Source organism: Lotus japonicus, chromosome 1, assembly GCF_012489685.1.
Source record: "Lotus japonicus ecotype B-129 chromosome 1, LjGifu_v1.2".
In the NCBI taxonomy this organism is placed as follows: domain Eukaryota; kingdom Viridiplantae; phylum Streptophyta; class Magnoliopsida; order Fabales; family Fabaceae; genus Lotus; species Lotus japonicus.
The window spans coordinates 14,802,995-14,825,654 of NC_080041.1; the positions used below are offsets into that span (position 1 = coordinate 14,802,995).

Genomic DNA, 22,660 nt, shown 5'->3' on the forward strand with positions numbered 1-22,660 from the left:
ATGGGTATGGAATTTGATTCTGAAGAGGATGCGATTAAGTTCTACGAAAGATATGGTCAGTGTTATGGTTTTGGTGTAAGGAAAGACAATGTCTATCGTTCTGCTAAGGGTTACATTGTTACTCGTCAACTGGTATGCAGCAAAGAGGGGGTGAGGCATAGAAAATACGTGCAGCGGAGGGACCGGGTTAGAGTTTCAAAGGGAATTACCAGGGTGTCATGTCCAGCTCGCTTCCGTGTTCGCTTTGAAAGCAACTCAGGTAAGTGGAAAGTTGCTTACTTTGTCAAGAATCACAACCATGTTCTGGCACCTGTGGATAAAGTCCACTTGATTTCTTCCTTTCGGCACCTCAATGATTCTGACAAGGCTCAGATTAATAGCCTTAAGCTACATGGGGTGAGGACTTGCAACATAATGGGCTTGATGCTGGGGCAGAAAGGTAGTCATGAGGCATTGGGTTTTACGAAGAAGGATCTGTTCAATCACATTGATAAGGAGAAGCGGATAAGGGTAGGAAACGGAGATGCAGTTGCTGCTTTGTCATATTTTCAGGCTAAGGCTGAGGGTGATCCAATGTTTTTCTCCAAGTATACTAAAACTGAAGATGAAAATCTCAAAGACTTATTTTGGAGTGATGGAGTGAGCAGAGTGGATTACCATGCTTTTGGCGATGTAATTGCCTTTGACAGCACCTATAAGAGGAACAAGTATAATAAGCCTCTTGTGATTTTCTGTGGCTACAATCATCATGGGCAGACAACAGTTTTTGCTTGTGCTTTGGTTACGGATGAGTCGATCGAGACTTATAAGTGGGTTTTGGAGACATTTGCTGAGTGTATGTTTCAGAAGCACCCGAAAGGTGTTGTTACAGATGGTGATTTAGCAATGAAAGAAGCAATAAGTTGTGTCTTTCCTAATGCCCGTCACAGGTTGTGTGGTTGGCATATTCAACAAAAAGCGCTACAGAAACTTAAGAATTGAGACTTTTTGGATGATTTTAAAGTTCTGATTTATGGCAACTTCAATCCGGATAGATTTGACCATGTTTGGGCTAAGGTTATGGAGAAGTATGGATTTGGTGATGATGAGTGGTTGACAATAATGTATGGGATGAAAGAAATGTGGGCAACTGCATTTATGAGGGACAAATTCTTTGCAGGCATAAGAACCACGTCAATGTGTGAAGGGATCAATTCATTCATCAAGAGCTATGTTCAATGTAAAAACAGTTTGATTGATTTCATTCATAATTTTGAGAGGGCTGTGAAGGAGTACCGACACAATGAGTTAGTTGCTGATTTTAACACAATGTATACAGAACCTTTGCCCACTACTTCCCTTGGTTATATTGAGCGAGGTTTCTCCCATAAATTGACAAGGAGCATGTTCAATGAAGTTAAAACTCAGATTCAATATGTGGGTGGCTTAAATATTATCCAAAGGACTGAGGTCAATGATGTGGTGATGGTGAAGATGAACAAGGCTTTGTATGAAAGGCGTGAGTATGTGGTGTTATATGACAAGAATTCTTCAAAGTTTGTGTGTGATTGTGGTCACTTTGAGTATTATGGAATTCCTTGTTCTCACATGATATGTGCAATGAGAAATGAGAGACTGGCTGAAGTTCCTGATAGTCTTATTTGTAAACGGTGGTCAAGGACGGCTAAGGTGGACTACATGAATCAGATTAATGACACTGTTACTGGCAATGATTCAAAGAAATTGGCGATGTTAAGGAGGGGTGTGCTTTCTGCTGCTTGCAACATACTAAGTGAAATAGCTTGTGAGAATGTGAATGATTTCTCTCAAGTCTTGCAGGACATATATAAGTTGGCTGACAGTGTTCAAAGGCGTAGGGTGGGAAACAAAACCATCCGCACTGGACCATTCTTGATTGGTGATCCCGCTGTGGTGATCACAAAGGGGCGCAAGAAGAAAGGTGGGAAAAAGACAAGGTTATGCTCAAGATGCAGAATGCCTGGTCATACAATTCGCACATGCCCGGAAATGCGTGAAGGTCAAGGAGTTGGTTCCCACGACACTGCTATGAGTGATTCATCTGTGGAGCTTGATGATGTTAGTATACATTTGGAGTTCTTAAACTATAATATTTTATTCTACTTGTTTCAGTTTAGTAGTGATTTAAAATTAATTTGTGTGTGTAGGTTGATGAGGTATTGCCATATAATGTAACTATGCCTGGAGTCTCCTCACTTGAAGTTGCTGGAAAAGGCAAAGGCAAGGTATTATCCTTGTGGGCCATCTTTGTGTCATTCATTTTTGATCAGTACATGTCCATGAGCATTTTAGATTTAACTTTGTTTTACAGGATCAGAGTGTTAACGAAGCTTGTTCTCAAGATTTGAATTATCCTTTTATGACTCCTTTGACCCAGGAGTATTTTCATCCTGGAATGAACATCATGGATGGGTTCACTTTGCCATCATACCCTGGGATTCGCATATGTGAACCTGGATCTTCTACACAAGTCCCAACTGTAAGTGTGAATGTGTTCTTGAAAGGGATTAAATTTTGTCTGCCAAGATTATGTTTTCAGATTTTGTAACCAATGTTGGCAAAATCTATAGCAAAATCGCAAAATCCTAAGATTTTACGATTTTGCAGCACTGTTCCGATTCAAATTGCATGCAAAATCTTTTTTTGGTGGAATCCCGTAGAATCTTAGATTTTAATCGTAAAATCGTAAAATCCTATTGAATCTTACGATTCTAGTATTTTTTTAATTTTTGAAGCTGATTCCTAAAATTGGGGAAACTAGAGAGTTTTTTTACTTTGTGGAAAAAACAACCCACCACCCAGCATTTAGGGGATTTCAAAATTGAAGCTCTAATTGATTGTAGTTGCCAAATTTGAATGGTTAATTGACAAGAATTAATAACTGATTGTATATTTTGAAAAATCAACTCATGTGACCGTTTTCTTGCCTCTAATTGCCTAGTTAATTCACTCATAGTAGAGTGAATTGAATCACGCATTCATGCTCTGTTTTCTGTAGTCTCTATCTAGGTCTCTTCTTCTTATGTTTTCTCTTCATTCTTCAACATCTTTGTTTTCCTTCATTCTTAGTACTCTTATGATTTTGGATTGAGATTATGACTTATATGGATGTTAATCTAATGAATTTTTATTCCAATTTTTGTTAAATGATGTGACTTACAAGATATCAATGCTATTTTTTTGTTTTTCTATTCATGGTAGAATCTTACGATTCAATTTACGATTATACGATTATCCGATTTTGAACCCCCTCTCCGATTCTACGTAGAATCTAGTTTTTCACAACATTGTTTGTAACTAAACTATTGTTGTGACACAGTTTGTGGGTTGCTTAAATGAAGTTGAGCGGAAGGCCAAGGCTGCACGCATTTATGTTAGCGATAGCAGTGGAGAAGATTGATGTTGTTGGGGATGATGATGCGGAGGAGTAGATGGTGAAGACACTTTGATTGACTGTAGTTTAGGTTGTGGTAGTTTTTGGATTGATTAATGGAAATGTTGATACCTAATAGCATACACTTTAATTAATTTGCACTGTGTTCTGTTGGTGCCAGCCACATGTGTTGTTATTCCATGCATTTAACTTATGTGCCTTTAACTTAACTTATACTTATTAACTACGCTATTAACTGGAATAAAAATTTATTTGAAAAAAAAATACACACAATGACTCAATGGGATTTGAACCCGGGTCATGGGACTTAAAAGACATTGCATTTACCACCAGGGCCAGCCACATTTGTTGCTATTCAATGCATTTAAATTATACTTATTAACTTAGCAATTAACTGGAATAAAAATTGATTTGAAAAAAAAATACACACAATGACTCAATGGGATTCGAACCCATGTCATGGGACTTAAAAGACATTGCATTTACCACCAGGGCCAGCCACATTTGTTGCTATTCAATGCATTTAAATTATACTTATTAACTTAGCAATTAACTGGAATAAAAATTGATTTGAAAAAAAAATACACACAATGACTCAATGGGATTCGAACCCATGTCATGGGACTTAAAAGACATTGCATTTACCACCAGGGCCAGCCACATTTATCGTTATACAATGCATTTAAATTAATACTTATTAACTTAGCAATTAACTGGAATAAAAATTGATTTGAAAACAAAATACACACAATGACTCAATGGGATTCGAAACCATGTCATGAGACTTAAAAGACATTGCATTTACCACTAGGGCCAGCCACATTTATCGTTATACAATGCATTTAAATTAATACTTATTAACTTAGCAATTAACTGGAATAAGAATCGAGTGTGCATCCGTGAGTTCTTATACTTAGGTCGAGAGGGGCCTGCATCCCTAATCTCACTCTCTTAGGGCTACCTTCCACCAAGGCTAACCTTTAGTGACTGATTAGGGTTCCCGATGGCGTAGGTGGACCGAATCGAGTGTGCATCCGTGAGTTCTTATACTTAGGTCGAGAGGGGCGTGCATCCCTAATCTCACTCTCTTAGGGCTACCTTCCACCAAGGCTAACCTTTAGTGACTGATTAGGGTACCCGATGGCGTAGGTGGACCGAATCGAGTGTGCATCCGTGAGTTCTTATACTTAGGTCAAGAGCGGTGTGCATCCCTAATCTCACTCTCTTAGGGCTACCTTCCACCAAGGCTAACCTTTAGTGACTGATTAGGGTTCCCGATGGCGTAGGTGGACCGAATCGAGTGTGCATTCATTTATTTTTTTAAAATTTGAACAAATTTACATATTCAATTCATTTATTTTATGGGTATTGAAAATTCAGTGCATTAATATTTTACTAGTTTACAAATTTTGTATTTTTTTTATTTTTAAAAATCAAAAGTTGTATTTACGTTTTATGCATTATGTATACTTTCAAAATACTCTTTAGTATTTAGTATTAATATCGAAATTTTTTAATATATTTAAGTGGGTTTTTAAATCAAATAATTGAGGCAGAGATTTTTTATATAATCAAGTGGGATTTTAAACCATTTAAGTGATGCACAGATTTTGCAGCCCTAATTAAGTGGGTTTTTAAATCAATTTTGGAAGAAATCACATTTTGAAGACAAAAATTATTTAAAAAAGAAAAGTGTAAAGGTCATTATGAGCTGTTCAAACGTGACCCTCGAATCACGAGTATACCCCTATTATTTCACGCAGGTGGGCGATTTCGCCCCTATTAAATGGCCTATTATAACGAGTATGCCCCTACTTTTTTGTCCCAGAATATCCATTATGCCCCTATATCAACACCGGAAATGACCAGTTTGCCCCTACTTTTGGCTAAAAATGTCAGATTCAATGTGTTGGAACGCGGGAAGTCATGAGTGCAACAGGCGGCATAGGGTACAATCAAATCAATCAGAAGAAGAAGTGGAAAGGTTTATGGAGTTGGAGTTTATTTTCAATTTTCAATAGCAATTTACACTTGACCCACTTCATTTTAGTGAGAAATCATCAGCCAAGCCGTCGTTTGGCCTCAACCATGCCAGCTAGCGTGATGAGGCTATATAAAGCTTCTCTAGACTCGAGTCTAGACGTTTTGACACCCAATCCTCACCGCAAAACCCACCACCACAAAACCCATCATCGCCGGCGAAGACATGACTGGAAGAGGAAAACCCCCTCGGAGAATGACCACGAGGAAGAGAAGGACTCGAGATGTTGACTCGATCACCTCTCCTTTGAAGTCTCGCACCCACCCAACCCTTTCCATCCATTCTGTCAGGCCAAGGAAGATACCGTCCATCATCACCATATCTTCCAGGTTTGTTCGCTACTAAGGTGGTTTTGTTTTCTTTGAAATACATCGTCATGTGATAGTGGATTCTAACTTGTATTTTTTTTTTCTTTTTGCATGACATGGTTCGTGAAGCCGTCATGAGGTGAAAGGAAAAGGTATCGACCATGATGAACACCCACTGCTTAGGCCTGAGGTCTGTACAGGGAAGGAAAGCCCCAATGAAAAGGTATGTTCAAGTTTAGATTTGTAGGATTTCTGTTGTTATGGTTTTTTAGGGTTTCGGTTGAGGTTTTTGGCACAAATATTTTCCTTATTTCTGATTCTGATTTTGTCATAAACCAACAAATCTACGACAAATCTGCCATATCTTTTCATTATCTTCTTCCACTGAAGTTGACAAATGTATTTTACTATTAAGTCAAATGCGAAGTCAAAATGGTTTTTTTTTTATTCAAGGTCAAAAGGGGGGTTTATTTAGGGTTTTGAAAGTGATTGTTGGTATAGAAGGAAACTCCCATGTGAAAGTGATTTTGTAGGGTTTCGGGTTTGTTTGTTTGTTTTTTCCTATAAAGTGATTGTTGGTATAAAAGGAAAAGGAAAAGGAAGGCCTAAAAGGAAACTCCCATGTGTGTGCAGTATCTGACTTTGGTTTAAAAGGACCCTACCTGGCTTATTTGTTCTTTATCATGTGATGTGTCTTGTTTGTCATTTACTTGTGAAGAAGATTCTTCTTCCTGACTTTTCTGTCTTCACATTTTTTGTCATATACAAATGACTTCCTTTTCACAGTACTTGGAAACCTTTATGGCACCAACCTCTATTACCTTACCATGTGTTTAGTGTTTAATTTAATTATTTGTCCTTTGCTGACAACTTCAAAAAAACCTTCTGTGATAAAGAGTGAGTGAGAGAGAATGAAAGTGGTGGCATTTCTTTCTCATAATGATGTCTGACTGTGACTCTCATTTCAGTTTTAACTTTTCTCATTATTTATGCCCACCTTGCAATAACTTTTCTCATTATTTCTGACAACCCTGTGCAGGATGTTCTAAATACAGTGACTGGATTGAAGGAAGATGTCAACAAGCTTATGCATGCTGTTGGGTTCTTAGCAAATGCTTGGTGCAGCCAAAACACCATAAGTTCTCATACAGCCACACCAGAGAAACCAATTTCAGTAGGAACTGAATATGTTATCACCCCAAAGTACTCTCTCCGAACTGCAGCTACTGAAGAAATCCTTCACAAATTCTTGAAGACCAACCCAACAAATGAGAAAGCTAAACCCACAGATGTAAGTGGACTGGTGAAGAAGCTGTTCTCTCCATCTGAGTTTCAAACCATACACCCTGTTCCACTGGGCACCAAGACAGCTACCCCTTCCTTTAAGCCAAATGACATGGATCCCACCAAGACAGCAACTCCTTCATCAAAACCAAATGACAACACTCCTTTGTGCACTCCAGTCCCTCCAATTGATCCATTATATATTCCCTCTGTAAGTTCTTTATGACTCTCTCCATATGTGAATGACTATTATTTATTTTAATTTTAGCATTTTAGCAGACATTGACTACTTTATTTGTAATTTATTTGTGTTTGAATCAGTGGCTGCTTAGCTTGTTTGGACCTGCTGTGACAGAGTCCCTAAGCTACATGGAGGCTGCTGTGGCTTGCTATATCTTTAAGAGGTGTACTGCTGGAAGTGCAGACAGGTAGATAGTAGATTAGTTTAATAATTTTTCTTATACAATATATATCTACAATATATATCTTTTAGTATTTTATTTTTAATAATTATTAATCTTTATTATTGTTAAACACAGCAAGGAGACAATCATCAAACCAATCCTGAATAATGTTGATGGTACTCGCCGCATTATGCAATTCCTGAAGCCCAAAAAGAGTGTTGACCAAGAAATCATAAACTTGACTGCCTGCATGTTGACATACACTGAAAGAGCCTTCAACAAGAATCAAACCACTTGGTTCTTGCCTACTTACTTCTCAGTAAGTTTTCCCTCTGTAGTAGAAATATGTTAGTTAGTTAATGTTATATTATTCCATGCATTAATTGTCTGCCTTTTCTTATTTGACAGCAATACATCCTTGGTTGGACAACCCATCCCCGAAGCATGACTATCCATCAGCAAAGAAGCTTCATGGGAAAGATAGAAGTCTTGACAAAAGTTTGTTACCTATGACTTCTATCTACCTATGTCAATGTAAATAAAACTCTAACTATCAATGTATGCATTTTTTGACATTATGTTAGGTGTTTGTGCCGATGAATGACAACAACGAGCACTGGTACTTGATTGTGTTTGACTTTGAGAATCAAGAAGTAGTCCTATTAGACTCGTTCCCTCAATCTGATAGGCTACAGTATAGGATAACAGATGCAAAGCTAGTTGTAAGTCTTCACATCTATTTTTTTTTTGTCTTATCCGCTGTGGTTCAGCTACATGTGTTTATCATTAAAGCTACACTAATTCACTCTGCATTCATTCAGGCACTCTACATGGAGGTCATGCTCAGGGACAGCACATTCTACCAGCTTGAAACAACTCCAAGGCCACGTTGCTCCCAGTTTAGGGTTGTCATACCCCAGGGATTACCAGCGCAGAGAGCTAATTCGTAAGTGCCTCTCACTTCTAACTTTTTGTTTCATTTTAACCACTTCTAACTTTTTGTATCACTTTCATGATGAATTTTGTAGAAATGATTGTGGCATTTGGGTCGCATCTTGGATGAAGGACAGTAGAAGATGTGGTTACAATCTTCAGGTTTCTTACTTTTCTGAAACTTTAACAATTGTGCTCTGAGACTTTATGAACTGGGTACAGAACTGTGATCAATGTATGTATTTTTTGCAGGTTAACAATGGGACTCGTTTGACACTGGCATTGCAGCTTGCTCTCCACCCGTTCAACGAAATGCAGGATGTGTTGATAAGGAAGTCCTTTGACAATTATGGGACCCTGGTGAAGTCCATGTTCACTAGGAAGAATTGAACCTGCCTTTGCAAAGCTTAGCATGTTTTGAGGATGGGGAGAAAGCTGCGGTTTAGCTTTTGTGCATGTTGTTTGGAATTCTGTCTAAAATGCCCGCCCCCATGATTTTGTGCATGTTTAATTATTAATCTTGCTCTTGGACAACGTTGGCCTGTGTGCCATTATTTTCTGATCTGATCTTTGCTTGGATGTTGGAATCCTTTAACTTTATTTTCGGACAAATCTGATCTTGATCTTGCCATTTGGTTTTGGTGTCTATTTGATTTTACTTAATTAGATGCATTAATCCACTAATGATCTCGCAATGAGTTGTTTTTGGCTCATGCGTATACATTTCATTCGTATACATTTCATGTTTCATGTTTCCATACTAAACTTCATGATAGAATAATCATGCGTATACATAATCATACTTACTTCACTTCTTTTTTCAAAAAAAAAAACATAACATTTCATGTTTCATGTTTCCATACTAAACTTCATGATAGCATAAATTATGGTTCTGGGCCAAATGTAGATCATTACATAAAGACATATAAGCTACGTAGAAACATGGAACCAAAAGCTATTGCAACAAAACATATAAGTTTCAAGTCTTAAATACGTACTACATTTCAGACACTTAAACTTAACCCATTTTGCTTGCAAAAGCTATTGCAACAATCACAAGCACAATACAAACCAAAACAAACACCCAAGTGCCCCTAATAACCTGCTCATAAGCTTCCTCCCTCCTCCTTGCATCAGCTAGCAAAACTTTAAAAGTGGCTTCCTCAATCTGAGCAGCAGTGGTCTCCTTGTTACTTTGTGAATTACTCACAGTAGAATGGTTCATTTGAGGTACTTCATCCACAGCTTGAGTAGGACCTTCAGCCCAATCAAAATAATTGCACCCCTACACATTGAACTTAAACTAAGATCAAGAATTAGGAATAACACAGTATATTTCACACCAATTAGTTTAGGTTTAGTTTATTTACCCCAGTAGGGCATTGATAAAAAGTGCGCCCATAGTTGAACTTAGTCCATGACGTCTTAAGGGTCGGATAAACACCACACTTGCAACGCCTTCCATCATTAACAAAATTTCCAGATCTAGGGGAAGTAAATGATTGGGAGGCCATTTCTTAAACTACAAAACAAATACTAAGCATAAGCATAAGCAGTAAAATATAAAACTTATTTTAAGCGCAGTGCAATAGAAAACATCATTGGCACCATTGCCATTATGGCCACACAACTACTAATCTAATTGCCATTGGCACCATTGCCATTATGGCGCTCAATCCTAACATGCAGAATGTTATTGGACCCATTAACAGTTCTGAAAAACAGCCGGTCGTGTTCGGCTAAAGAGTTGTCAGTGACAAACTTGTAAAACCCATCGCCAAGATGGCAATCAGTAATTCTTCCATTCCTCTTCCTCCAACAGAGCTTGCAAATGTACCACTCTTCATCCCCTTCATTCTTCAATAAAACAGATTGCCAGTTCTCTCTAAGGTGGCCACGGACATATGACCGTGGCAATGCCTGAAAAAAATAAAGTAAAAAGTTGCATTAGAGAGACATATACATATACTACAAGCATCTATCTAAAAAATACAAACATCGATGCTTACCACAGTCTGACCACCACCAGCAAGAGAACTAGTCACATTCTTCTCAAAGGTCTGAATTCCATTTTGAGGTTGGTCAGGTGCAGCATCTTCTTCCGCAGCCACAACCTCTTCAGCAGCCACAACCTCTTCAGCAGCCACAACCTCTTCCTCAGCCATAACCTCCTCCTCATGAACAAGCTCTTCCTCAGCCACAGCCACATCCTCTTCATCATTGACAGAACTCAAGTATATAACCTCTGGGGTTGGGGGTTTTGGAGAAGGGGAATGGGTTGGTGTTTTGTTCTTCCCTTTTTCACTATGATTTGGATACGGGAAATGCTTTTAATTTTCATCATAAATTTCAACTTTGAACCTATTCCCCCCTTCATGTATGAAAACCATATCATGATCTTTTTGAAGACCATAAAATGAAACCAATATAGGAATAGCCTCAAAAAGAATCCCTCCAGACGGCCCCACCAAAACTTTCAACTTCAAACAGTTTCCCATAGGATCAGTCAGCTGCACCTCATTCTTAATTTCGTTTTTCTTACTTTCATAAAAAACCTTTGGCAATCTCATGTTAAAATCTCCCAGAATTATAGGGATTGAAAACTTTGGGGCATTTCTACGAGAGGAAGAACCACAGGGATCCATTGCTTCACAATAAAAAAATTTAGGTAGATTAAATCACCTAAAAAATTATGAATCAAAAAATTATCCACAAGCATATGTCATACACATTACCATTGAGCCACATATGTCATAACTGTAAACAACATCTACAACAGAGAAAAACCTCAACCAAAAAACAACAGAGAAAACTCAAAGAGATTACCAACCACAAACCCTATCCCAGATCAAACCCCATATCAACAAAGATTGGATTAACCCAATAATCGAAAAACAAAACCTCAAACACTAAACCCATGGCCAAACACCGCAACAATATCAACATGCAACACAAAATCCCTAAAATCCCTAACATCAACACTCAGAACACAGAAAATAACTAACCTTGTGACAGTCGTCAGATAATGAAAGAGAAGCGACAAAAGGATCGTGCTTTACCACCCTTCACGAACAAGACACGAACACGCACCAAAGCATGTAAACAAAACAAAAAACCAAACGATTAAAACGACAAGTAAATGGAAACCGACATCAGAGACAAAACGGAAAACTTAAACTGAAACTGAAAAACGTAACGACAAAGGAGGAAGAGAGGGGAAAGGGAAAGAGTGAGACAAAACACTAAGCGGTACCTTGAAGTTCAGAGGAGAAAGGACCGGCGGAGTTGCACTGAGCTTGGTCTTTGTTTGGGAATAGTAAAGCTTCTCCGGGAAGATAAAGCTGATGCAAGGGAAGATAATTTTGGGAAGGTGAAAAGTGGAGTAGTCATTCAACTCTGACTACCTGCCACCTTGGGTTAACTTCGGTTAACTAAGGTTAACTTTAATTTCTTTTTCCCTTTTTCGGTTATTAAAAATTGAAATAACTTAAAATAAATTCCTTGCCACCTGCACCTTTCTAATTGGTCCACGTCATACCCTAACTTATTTCTGTATCATACCTGAGTAAACGTTGAGGTATCCTAGTACGCACCAATTCAGAGATATCTTAATTTTTTTTTCTGCACTTTCTCTTGCTCACACATGACCTCCGGGAATCTAGCTTTTCATCAATTTTAAAAGAAAAATGTATAGCAAATCCAGCTTCCTCCATTCAATTCTGATTCCATGTTTATTTTTTAATAGATAGAATACAACCTAAAAAGGCAATAAGAACTTTGCCTTCTCAGCTATCTTTATCTTTAGTCTCACATAATTCTATCTCCTCCGACACATGTAAGTTATTCCTCCATCAAACCAAATCATTTTGCAGCAATTCTGTTTTTCTTTCTCTGTTTTTTTACCCTTATTTTTCCTACCATCACTCCAATTATTGCTGAAAAGTTCTAAATACCCTTAATAAGGGACAACTTGGCAGGTGGAGGTTGTTCATAATTTCTCTCCAATTAAACAGACAGTCAACCAGCTTTGATGTTCTGTGAATGCTTTGCTTTGTACCATTTATTTCCATAGTTGCTATATATTCTTATAGCAGTTATTTTCACCTGTGGCTTCAAATTTAGTTCATGGTAAAAGAAATTCCCCTTTCTTTAATTTGGAAGATTGTGTTTGTCACACATTTCTATATTTTATCATTAATGCCTCACATGAGGGGACCAATTTTAATATTGGGTTACTTGCATTTCTATTTTGTTCTTATTCATGAGACTGTTTCTCTGTATAATCTCTGTGATAGAGAAAGTCAATTCCTGAGGTAATCAATGGTTTCACTCTATCAACAGTTGCTTTCCATCAGAAATGAGAAAACGTATAGTCCTTGTAGCATTTAGAAGTATATATGAGTAAAACTCACATGATAGTACTTTTGAAATTACTGTCAGTGGTATAATTGTCTTACTACAGCAGATCTACTAGTTAATCAGTATCCAGGATTTGCACCAAAGGATTTCAGCATGGTTTCAACATGTAGAAATTTTTGGAATGATTTAGTTTAAAGGGAAGTATATTCTCTACGGTGGAGTAGGATAGTTTCTTCAAACTATGATTGTCAATATAATGAAAGTTAAAATTATCAATACATACAATGAAAGTGAAAGATGCATGCATACATAAAGTGGGAGCATCGTGTTATGTGATGTTGAGTCACACTTGAGAATCATGGAACTCACAAGGGGGTGAAAATTATGAAAGCTCACAAAAGTCACTTTAAGTGGAAGACTGTCACCAAAACGTGTGAGCTTTAACATGGGTGAGGCGTGTGTGAAAATTTTGCCATGCCCATGGCTGAAGAATTTTCGAAGAAAGTCTATTTGATAGTTTGCATTATAAATTTTTAGCATGGTTCCAACAAGTAGAAACTCTTGGAATGTATACTCTGTGTGGTGGAGCAAGATAGTTCCTTCAAACTATGATTGTTAGTGTATACAATGAAAATTGTGGTTTTTGGTGCTTTCAATGAAAGTGTAAGATGCATAAGTTAAGTGGAAACATAGTGTAATGTGGTGTTGACTCACACTTGGCATCATGGAAATGACAGGGTAGAGAATATTTTGAAAGCTCACGAAAGTGTGTGATTATTAGGAAAATGTGTGTTTTGACAGCGAGGTCCCAAAGGCACGTCTGAGGTCCCAAAGGCGCAATGGATGCTCGCGAAGGTCATAGAGGAACGATGTGAGGTCGCATATGCACAATGGATTATCGCGAAGGCACCGCGAACAGAGGCACAACGTGAGGTCGCGTAGTCACGTTGGGAGGCCGAGTAGGCACGAAAGAGCACTAGGGAAAGGGGAATGTTTTCAGATGATGAGAGTGAGAAACTTGGTTGTGGGGGCAGGTCGAGAAATCATGGGCACTATAACATGGGGAGGCGCGGTGACGTATGAGGGCGGCAAAGTTGTATGGTGGCGGAGGTAAGGTTGGGGTGGTAGGGGGAGGGGTACAATGAGGGGGGAGAGAGAGGGTGTTGGTAAGAGGTTTTAAAGCGAACACAACCTAATATTCATAGAATATAAGTGTCACTAATACTTTGACATCGAATTTTAGCGTGACTTAGGAAGTGGCTGATGATTTTATCGTTGGTCGAACCAACTCTTATGGCCAATTAGTCGATGCTAATTAGAGTCGGTCTAACCAACGCTACCATTAAGTAACACAAATATGAATTTTGATATGTAACGCTAAATTTTGACACTAAATTGATAGTTTCTGGTATTGGTCGCCCCCTTTCCATTGTTCTTTTGCACGTACTATATTCTTTCTCAGTCCTAGGAATCTCTCAACTCCATTTTGCTCTTCACTTTCTCTGTCTCAAAATATATTCTCCTTATGTATGATTCTTCTTTATTATCACTCGTCGAACTCACAACTGTTGGTTGTCTCGAAGTATTTTATTACTGATAAGTGCTCATTTTACGTATATTTGAATATCATTTTAAGCACTTATTTGACTTGTATGCTTGCATATTGTATCATTTTATCCCCAAAGTAATTAGTTTAGTAAATACATAATTTTAACTTATAAATTGTGTCAACATTATATATTTCATGTGTTTAACTTGGATTTTAATGTAGGAAAGAATTTCATGAAGAATCCAAGTTTAAAGTAAAAATGTGCAATTTTAGAGAGGCTAGGTGCTGAGCACCAACTTGGAGATGCTGAGCACCCTAAGAAGCTGAGAAATCTTTGTCCTGAAGAAACCAGAGCGCTGAGCGCCCAAAATATGGCGCTGAGCGCCCATGACGGTGGAAACTCTTCAACTTGAAGAAACAGGGGCGCTGAGCGGCCTCTGAAGGGCGCTGAGCGTCTGTGGCCGCCTCAAACACGTATAAAAGGCCAGAAATCATATTTTTGAGGGATCTCTCCCATTCTCTTCGATTTTCTCCCAATTTTGGCACCATAACAGAGCAAGAGAGCTAGGCTTCATGGAGGAGAGGTCCCTGGGTTTAGGATTGATGGATTGAAGCTCCGGAGCATGGCGGCGACCGCCGAAGGACCGTGACAACCTCTCGGAGGCGATGGAAAGCTTGGGAAAGCTTCTATCGCTGTGGATCCTTCGCCGTTTTTCTGGGTTTCATCTCTTCTTCCTTATTCCTTGTATTTGTTGTTTCTATTTTTGTATTTAGGATGTTATAACTTGATGCTTTGATTGTTGTAAGCTCTTTCATCAATGTAAATGATAATCTTTCATGTATTGTGTTTTTCTTTGCACTTCATGCTTCTAACAAATCAATTGATAATCAAAAGAGTTTCACTAATTCATAAATAGATCGGAAGATTATTGTGAGTTTGTGTATGCTTAGTTCAATGAAAGTAGACACCTATGTCTTAGGTTACAACACCGTTGTTAAAGTTCTGCTTTTTGTGCTTCAAGTATCGATTGATCCATGTTAGATTTCAGGGGACTAGCATTAGATTGAGAGATTGGTGTGGGTCCGGTCCAAGAGAGAAACTTCTTAGTGTATCAATTGTCTTAGGGTGAGAATATCTTGGGTAGGAACAATAGTGAATTTCTACGTGACAGGTGGAAGTTATGAGTTCTAACAGGAGTTTCCGGGTGAGAACGGAGATTCGCAAGCCTAGGATACCTTGTCTTAGGATAGATTGGTCATTGGGAATGTCTTTGAGAGAGAACTTGAGCTATATTATTCCTTTTGGGTTTTCTAGATGGTAAGGGATTACGTCTAGGAATTCCAACTGATAGATTCACCTAGGCTAGGGATAGTTAGGTGGATAGCTCTCAACATCATAAGTGAAATGAACCATTGCATAAGTGTTTGAGTTGAAAACAATCAAAGGACTAGGTGATGACATTTCTAAATACGTTTTCTTCTGTGTTACCTCAGTAAACCTTCTTTTGATGTTTTCTTTTATATATAAAAACTACAAAAACAATTTATCAAACATCTTTTCATCTGCTCGAATCAATGTTTAACTGGTGGAACTAATGTTCACACAATCCCTGAGGACGATAAACCCGTATCTGCTTTACTATGATTGAATCATAAAGGTTTACGCCAAAAGCAGTACAAACAATGAGGAAAAAACCTTTATCAAATTTGGCGCCGTTGCCGGGGATTGTGTTTGTAATGTTGGTGAAACTAGTGGAATGTTGGTTTGAGTTGTAAATAATGTACATATTCTATGTTTTGTTCTTATGTGTCAATTTCACTGATTTGTTCTTGTTATTAATGCTTGTTGTAGCCTGATCACCTATAACATGATTTGAGATTTGAAATTCTGTGAATCTGACCTAGAAAGAATCATCTAGTGAATCTAATCTTAATTAGGTCATTAGTCATGAAATGATGATTTTGATACATAGGTTTGTTGTATATATGTGAATTGTGCATATTTGTTGTTTTCTTTCTCTTGTTTTTGTTTTTCAAATCCCTAAGGATTCCTCACTTTTGGTTCTTGAATGATTGCTGCAAGTTTTAATGAGAAAAGTCATCTTTTCAGTTGTGTGAATCAAGATAGAACCATGAAGTTTTGGAAACCATGAGTTTTGGTGTGTTTGTTTTCTATGCTTTTGTGTGCTTTCTCTTTTAATTTGTAGCATAAGTGATTTTGTGAAGTTGTTCTTAAAGATGAGTTTTCATGAGCTTCACAAGTCTTATTTAACATATTGAGATTGTTCAATGAGTTTGGAAGTAAGAAATATCATGAAATCAAATTTTAAGGGTGTGACTTGTTGAAATGCATGTGAAAATTCGGTCTAATTTGGATTATGTGCTTTTGATGTTGATAACCTGTGTTTTAGACTTCTAACAGATCCAAAATGTCATATCTAATGCACATGGAAGGTTGGAATGCAAGGTAGGTGAGTATTGCAAATTTTGAGGTATGAGGTTGTGTGAAAGTGGTAAAACAGCAAGTCCTCCGAAGTGGTTTTTCTGCATAACAGTGAAAATTTCTTCCAAATGATCTTGTGCAAACTCATTTTTGTGTTAGAATACTTTTCTTCAAGTGTTAGATTCAGTTTTAAGTTAAACTCTTTGATTTTGTAGTGAAAGTGAATAAGAACTCCTCATTGTGTGCTTTTTTTTAGCCATGAAATGTGATTTTTAGTAAAAATGCTCAATTGTGTGTTCAAAGGATCTCCACAAGTTTCTCATGATGTTATAAGAATGCTCAATGGGTAAGGAGGCAAGAAAAATGCATGGATCAAAATTTCGGGTATTGACTTGTGCAAAAGTGTGAAATTGCATGTGAATTGAGCTTGAATTGGATTTTGTGTTTTGGGTTGATTTTAAGATTTGTCACAAGTCCTAAATTATGTTTAACATGCATTTGAATGAGTTTGATGCTTGAATTATGGTTGAAGTGAAATTTAAGGTGTGAGGTTGTATTAAAGTGATGAAAAGCATGCCCCTTGGTGAATTTGCTGCATAGTGGTGCAGATTGCTTTATGAAATTCTTGAGTTCTCTCATGTTGAGGTTAGTTTTAGTAATAGCTTAGTGTATTTGTGCTTTGGTGTTGTGTGTGTAGTTTGGTGTGCTAAATTTTGAGTTCTATGTTGTTTTAGTACTTTTAGTTTCTTTGAATTTGGGTTTTTAGTTTTAGGATTTTAAACTGTGATCTTGTGGATTGGGTGTTCAATTTTGTAACTTTAAATTTTCCACAAGTTTGCCTTAATGTTAATATGATGTAAAATCAATTTTGGGGTCAAGTTATATCATATACTGAATTTTGGGGGGTAGGTTTTCATGATTTTCTCTTGAAATCCCCTGTTCTTGATCTGCATAATGATAATCTCTGCTGTTGGGAGCTCAGCGGGTATTTCTGGTCGCTCAGCGGCCTAGAGAACTGGTAATGGCCGCTCAGCGCACACCATTAAGCGCTCAGCGCCTACCCAAACAAACAGCATGATAGTCCTTGCTTTAAATGATCATAATTTTCTCGTTTCTTATCCTATTTGAGTAAATGACCACTCTTTGGAAAGCTCTTCAAGTGTACTTTCATATGAACCAGAGTGTGGATTGTTTTAATGGAAGATGTGACTTTTCTAATTCTCTTTTGTGTACTAGCATAAATTGTAAGTGACAGTTAACAGGAATCTTTTGATGCTGGTTTTGCTTGGCCTGAGGACAGTCCAATTTTCTTGGAGGGGGGTGAGAAGTTTGATGAGCTATCCTGGAGCATCATGCATAGCATCATGAGGGAGTATTTTTCTTCTTCTTTCATTTGTTTTCTTTTAGTTTCTTGATAGTATTCTAGTCTATAGATAATTTAACACTTTTTTGTGAATTTCATGGATATATGACTGATTTCAATTGGCATGGTTGATGAAACATCAATAAAATTGCATGATGTGTTTTTAAAATGCACCTTGAATTTTTTTGATTCCATGATTTAACTAGTGTTTGCACTCAAAGATTGCATAACTTGATATGATTGTAAGATTCACATGGAATACATAGGCATAACATGAAATTTTTGAAAATCAGGGACTGCTTTGAATCCAAACCATGTGAGGGAGTGTGCCTATACACTTGCGAGCTGAGAGAATCCTCACTGTTTTGCAGGATTGGTTTTGTTTGAGTCTCTGGTTGTCATTGTTGTATGGAATTTCTTGTAAATGATCAAGGCATGTTCTTTCTTTAGTGCTTACACACTCACTAAGCCAAATGACCATACCCTTTTATTAGGAAATCCATTGTTCAACCCCATTGAGCTTGAAAATGAAAAAATTTGTGACTTATTTCTTGTTTATAACCTTGAGCCTAAAAGGAAAACAATGTTCTCACCTAAGCTGAATAAGTTAAGAGAGCATTTGCATGATATGGTTTTATTCAAGTTGGAGGGAAAGGCATGTGGTTCAAAAAATGTTGAATTCTCAATCTCTTTTGTGTACTATATGTATATAGTGTGAATAGTTGTGAAATAAAAAACAGAAAACAAAGATTGAGAAAGAAACTGAGAAAGGAAAGGGTGAAAAGAAAAGAAAAGAATGGTGAATGAGATAGTTGGTAAAAAGTGAGAGAGTCATTTATCATTTATGATTGTTTTGAATTGTAATTGCTCTCTTAGCTTATTGAGTTTCTTGCATATCCAGAAAAACCAATTATCTTTGGAACCTGGCCTCATTACAACCCTTAAAGACCTTAGAGATCCTTGATTGAACATGCAATATTGATAACTGTGGAGACGGGTAACAAAATCGATTTTTGTGATTCAGTGTGTGATTGAGTGGAACACTTACCTTACTCTGTACAAACTGAGATGTTGAGTGAAAGAGTATTTCCTGGTTTGAAAGGAATGGATTGTATGCTGTTGATTTTCATGATGAATATGCATTTGTGTTACTGTTGTGTTATCTTTTGTAGGCCTCATATTTTGATTTTGGATCATTCAGTTTGAGATTCTGAAAAATCATGCAATGTAAGCTTTGGAGAATTCATATTCCATGCCTCTTGAATGAAAGTCAATACCTTTTGTTTGAGGACAAACAAAGTGTTAAGTTGGGGGGGTTGATAAGTGCTCATTTTACGTATATTTGAATATCATTTTAAGCACTTATTTGACTTGTATGCTTGCATTTTTTATCCTTTTATCCCCCAAAGTAGATAAATTATTATATACTTAATTTTAGCCTAGAAATAGTATAAATATTATATATTTCATAAGATTAACTTGGACTTTTGATGCAGGGAAGAAATTCATGAAGAATCCAAGTTTAAAGTGAAAAATTGTATTTTTAGAGAAGCAGAGCGCTGAGCGCCCAGAAAGGGGCGCTGAGCGCCCATGGCGGCTAGAAAACCCAATTCTGAAGAAAGTTGGGCGCTGAGCGGCCTCTGAGGAGCGCTGAGCGTCATCGGCCGCCTCAAACACTTATAAGTGGCCAGAAATCAGATTTTTTGAAGGATCTTTCACCATTTTCTCTCAAAACTCATAGCAAGAGAGCTAGGCACGACTCTAGAAGGATCCCTGGGCTAGGATTGGATGGATTGGAGCTTCAAGATGGTGATGGCAGCCATGGGAGGACGGTGACAACCTCCGGGAAGCCATGGAAAGCTTGGGAGAGCTTCCATGGTTGTGGTTACGTCTTCTCCTCTTGGGTTTCAGTTCTTTCTTCCTTTTCCCTTGTAGTTGTTGTTTTCTATTTGTGTATTTAGATTTGTATAGCTTGACTATTTGATTGTTCTAAGTTCATTCATTGATGTATATGGAAATCTTCCATGCATGGTGTTTCTTTCTATGCTTTATGCTTTTAACCAATCAATTGATAATCAAATGAGCTTCACTTATGTGTAAATAGATCGAGAGGTTGATATGAGTTGGTGAATGCTTAGATAAATGAAAGTATAACGCCTATGTCTTAGGTCACAACACTGTGTTAAAGTTTTACTTTCTTCGCTTCAAGTATTGATTGTTTGTGTTAGATTTCTATGGACTAGCATGAGATCGGGAGATAATTGTGGGTCCGGTTTAAGAGAGAAACCACTCAGTGAACTAGTTGTCCTAAAATGAGAATATCTTGGGTAGGAGCAATAGTGGATTTCCATGTGACAGGTGGGGTTCTGAGTTCTAACAGGAGTTTCCGGAGTGACAACGGAGATTTGCAAACCTAGGGTACCTTGTCTTAGGATGAATTGGTCATTGGGAATGTCTTTGAGAGATAACTCGAGCTAATTTATTCCTTTTGGATTTTCTAGATGGTAAGGGATTACGTGTAGGAATTTCAACTGATAGATTCACCTAGGCTAGGGATAGTTGGGTGGATAGCTCTCGGCATCATAAATGAAATGAACCATTACAAAAGTGATTGAGCGGAAGCAATTAGAGGATTAGGTGAATGTTTTCTAAATACGTTTTCTTCTTTGTTGTCTCTGTAAACATTCTTTTACTGCTTTCATTTATATTCAAAAACCACAAAAACAAATTCTTCAAATATCTTTTCTATCCACTCGAATCAATATTTAGCTTGTGGAACTGATATTCACACAGTCCTTGAGGACGATAAACCCGTATCTGCTTTACTATGATTGAATCATAAAGGTTTAGCCAAAAGCAGTACAAACAACGAGGAAAAAACCTTTATCAATTACACGTTTAAGTAAAAAAAGAAAGAAGCTTAAAACTACATGGGATCTCCACATGAGAAGCAAATCATAAGTGGATTAGACACCACATCTTTCACCCAAAACCTAAGGACATTGAGTGTATGAGTCATCTTACTTATAAATTTCTCTAAGTTGAACTTTTTATTTTAATTTAAGACTTACTCACACTAATTAACACCTCAACAACAAGCTGGTCGGGCATAGTCAAACGATCTTCATATGGTGTTTCCTTTATTCTATTCTATATATGGGTACGATTTCCAAGTTCATGATACTAGCCTTGATTATTTAAGTTCGGGTCCTTGATCTAAGTTCGGGTTGAACCTAGAACACCTTGATTGAGAGATATTCCCTTCGGATCAACTTGGTGGAACTTGGAAGGGTATACACCCATCTTAGAAGAACCGACTTGGGATGAGCCGATGAGGGAATAGAAGGTACGTAACAGATATCACATTCTAGTAATTTTTCACCGGCCACTCGTATTGTGAAGCTTCAACCATTTTCCCATTATGTTTAGAGTTTAATTTCAATATATTTTTACTACTGGGGATAAGTTACCAAATTTGTTAATCATGATTATAACATTACTACCTGTTAATGACAAAATGATTATCCATAGAACTAAAAATTTGATCTATTTCAAAATATATTAAGGTTCTTCATCCAATATTCCAGTATATATTTACATTAATTAGTGGATCAAATGTCCAAAGCACATGTATATTATGAATCTGGTCTTCAACACCTGACATAACTCTACACTATACGTAATTTATACAACATTGACACATTCATTATCATCCCCTACTGTTATTGGGAAAATGTTGAAGGACAATCCATGAGAATGTGTATACACCAAATAAATAAAGTAGTAGCTACAAAAAAAAAAAAAAAGTGGGAAATGGTAAATGCCATAAATGATGTTTATGATATGACAGAAAAAAAAATAATAAAAAAAAATAGAACCTCTCCTAAGTCGGATAGCTTTCAGAATTTCAATTTATTTTGTGAAAAAGGCAAAAAATCCGACCTGCCGGATTCGAACCAGCGACCTAAGGATACCAGCAAGATAAACCAACTACAGTCCTCCGCTCTACCAACTGAGCTAAGGTCGGTTTGTTCATGTTTTGCATTGATAAGCATAATATTCATTTGGAAATCATTAAAAATGGTAACCAAACTGGAAAACTAATATTGAAAAGCATTGTTGGTTTCTCCATCTGAACTTGTTTTTATCACTTCAACCTTATGTGTCAATCTAAAGATGACATAGGATATTGCTTCTGTATGCTCCCAAGAATGCTTCTAATTGAATATGGAACATAGCTTCCTGAAAATTCCTGAGGTTCTTGGATATATATTAGGTACCATTTGCTAGTGAGTTTAATATGGAAAAATACTTACCACTCCATACATTCATTTTTGTGATAATTTTTTACCCTTAAAGTAAAAAGTTCAAAAAAAAAAAATTCTACTTTTCACTTTATGGCGATCTAAAGCTTTAAAAAATGGTCACCAATATGAGGTGTTAAAAATGGTCACAAAATTGTTTACTTATCAGAGTTCATTAATTAATAAAACATTCGTTTTTGGTTGGTTCAAATTTTTTTCAAAGTTTTTATCACAAGATTTTTTTTATCAGCAAAGGGACA

General features: G+C 37.1%; 4 protein-coding genes and 1 non-coding gene across 8 annotated transcripts; 3 read left to right on the top strand and 2 right to left on the bottom strand.

Annotated features, from left to right (window-relative positions):
* Window positions 1–981, top strand: LOC130727807 (protein FAR1-RELATED SEQUENCE 5-like). Its single transcript, XM_057579059.1, has one exon. The coding sequence runs from the start codon at window positions 1–3 to the stop codon at window positions 979–981; it is 981 nt and encodes a 326-aa protein (XP_057435042.1).
* A 63-nt stretch (window positions 982–1,044) lies between these two features.
* On the top strand, window positions 1,045–3,584 carry LOC130733785 (protein FAR1-RELATED SEQUENCE 5-like). 3 transcript variants are annotated; one of them, XM_057586044.1, is made up of 4 exons: window positions 1,045–2,076; window positions 2,166–2,243; window positions 2,330–2,497; window positions 3,338–3,584. In XM_057586044.1, exons 1-4 carry the CDS (start codon window positions 1,060–1,062, stop codon window positions 3,416–3,418), a joined length of 1,344 nt encoding a protein of 447 aa, XP_057442027.1. In that variant the 5' UTR covers window positions 1,045–1,059; the 3' UTR covers window positions 3,419–3,584. The 3 variants fall into 3 exon arrangements, with proteins under 3 accessions (XP_057442027.1, XP_057442028.1, XP_057442029.1); XM_057586045.1 differs by having other exon boundaries at window positions 2,396–2,497; XM_057586046.1 differs by lacking the exon at window positions 3,338–3,584 and having other exon boundaries at window positions 2,166–2,238; window positions 2,330–2,475.
* Window positions 3,585–5,618: 2,034 nt separating this feature from the next.
* Window positions 5,619–9,006, top strand: LOC130727815 (uncharacterized). The gene is made up of 9 exons (XM_057579070.1): window positions 5,619–5,782; window positions 5,891–5,984; window positions 6,801–7,256; window positions 7,367–7,473; window positions 7,585–7,768; window positions 7,858–7,947; window positions 8,034–8,171; window positions 8,271–8,395; window positions 8,478–9,006. The coding sequence occupies exons 1-9, from the start codon at window positions 5,619–5,621 to the stop codon at window positions 8,581–8,583; spliced, it is 1,464 nt and encodes a 487-aa protein (XP_057435053.1). The 3' UTR covers window positions 8,584–9,006.
* A 235-nt stretch (window positions 9,007–9,241) lies between these two features.
* LOC130731629 (uncharacterized) lies at window positions 9,242–11,905 on the bottom strand. Of its 2 annotated transcripts, XM_057583905.1 has the most exons (4): window positions 11,636–11,905; window positions 11,388–11,445; window positions 9,753–9,904; window positions 9,242–9,667 (listed from the first exon to the last, which is right to left on the bottom strand). In XM_057583905.1, exons 3-4 carry the CDS (start codon window positions 9,894–9,896, stop codon window positions 9,401–9,403), a joined length of 411 nt encoding a protein of 136 aa, XP_057439888.1. In that variant the 5' UTR covers window positions 9,897–9,904; window positions 11,388–11,445; window positions 11,636–11,905; the 3' UTR covers window positions 9,242–9,400. The 2 variants fall into 2 exon arrangements, with proteins under 2 accessions (XP_057439888.1, XP_057439889.1); XM_057583906.1 differs by having other exon boundaries at window positions 11,388–11,905.
* Window positions 11,906–22,032: 10,127 nt separating this feature from the next.
* On the bottom strand, window positions 22,033–22,123 carry TRNAY-GUA (transfer RNA tyrosine (anticodon GUA)). Its single transcript is given in 2 exon segments — window positions 22,033–22,068; window positions 22,087–22,123. It is a non-coding gene; the product is annotated as a tRNA-Tyr (tRNA).
* Window positions 22,124–22,660: the final 537 nt, after the last annotated feature.

Excerpts from the sequence above, each read along its gene's own strand:
- LOC130727807 (XM_057579059.1), top strand. The coding sequence starts at position 1 with ATGGGTATGGAATTTGATTCTGAAGAGGATGCGATTAAGTTCTACGAA.
- LOC130733785 (XM_057586044.1), top strand. The coding sequence starts at position 1,060 with ATGGAGAAGTATGGATTTGGTGATGATGAGTGGTTGACAATAATGTAT. Across the intron at positions 2,077-2,165 it reads CATCTGTGGAGCTTGATGAT|GTTGATGAGGTATTGCCATA; the intron begins GTTAGTATACAT and ends TTGTGTGTGTAG. Across the intron at positions 2,244-2,329 it reads CTGGAAAAGGCAAAGGCAAG|GATCAGAGTGTTAACGAAGC; the intron begins GTATTATCCTTG and ends TTTGTTTTACAG.
- LOC130727815 (XM_057579070.1), top strand. The coding sequence starts at position 5,619 with ATGACTGGAAGAGGAAAACCCCCTCGGAGAATGACCACGAGGAAGAGA. Across the intron at positions 5,783-5,890 it reads ATCATCACCATATCTTCCAG|CCGTCATGAGGTGAAAGGAA; the intron begins GTTTGTTCGCTA and ends TGGTTCGTGAAG. Across the intron at positions 8,396-8,477 it reads CCAGCGCAGAGAGCTAATTC|AAATGATTGTGGCATTTGGG; the intron begins GTAAGTGCCTCT and ends TGAATTTTGTAG.
- LOC130731629 (XM_057583905.1), bottom strand. The coding sequence starts at position 9,896 with ATGGCCTCCCAATCATTTACTTCCCCTAGATCTGGAAATTTTGTTAAT. Across the intron at positions 9,668-9,752 it reads TTTATCAATGCCCTACTGGG|GGGTGCAATTATTTTGATTG; the intron begins GTAAATAAACTA and ends TTCAATGTGTAG.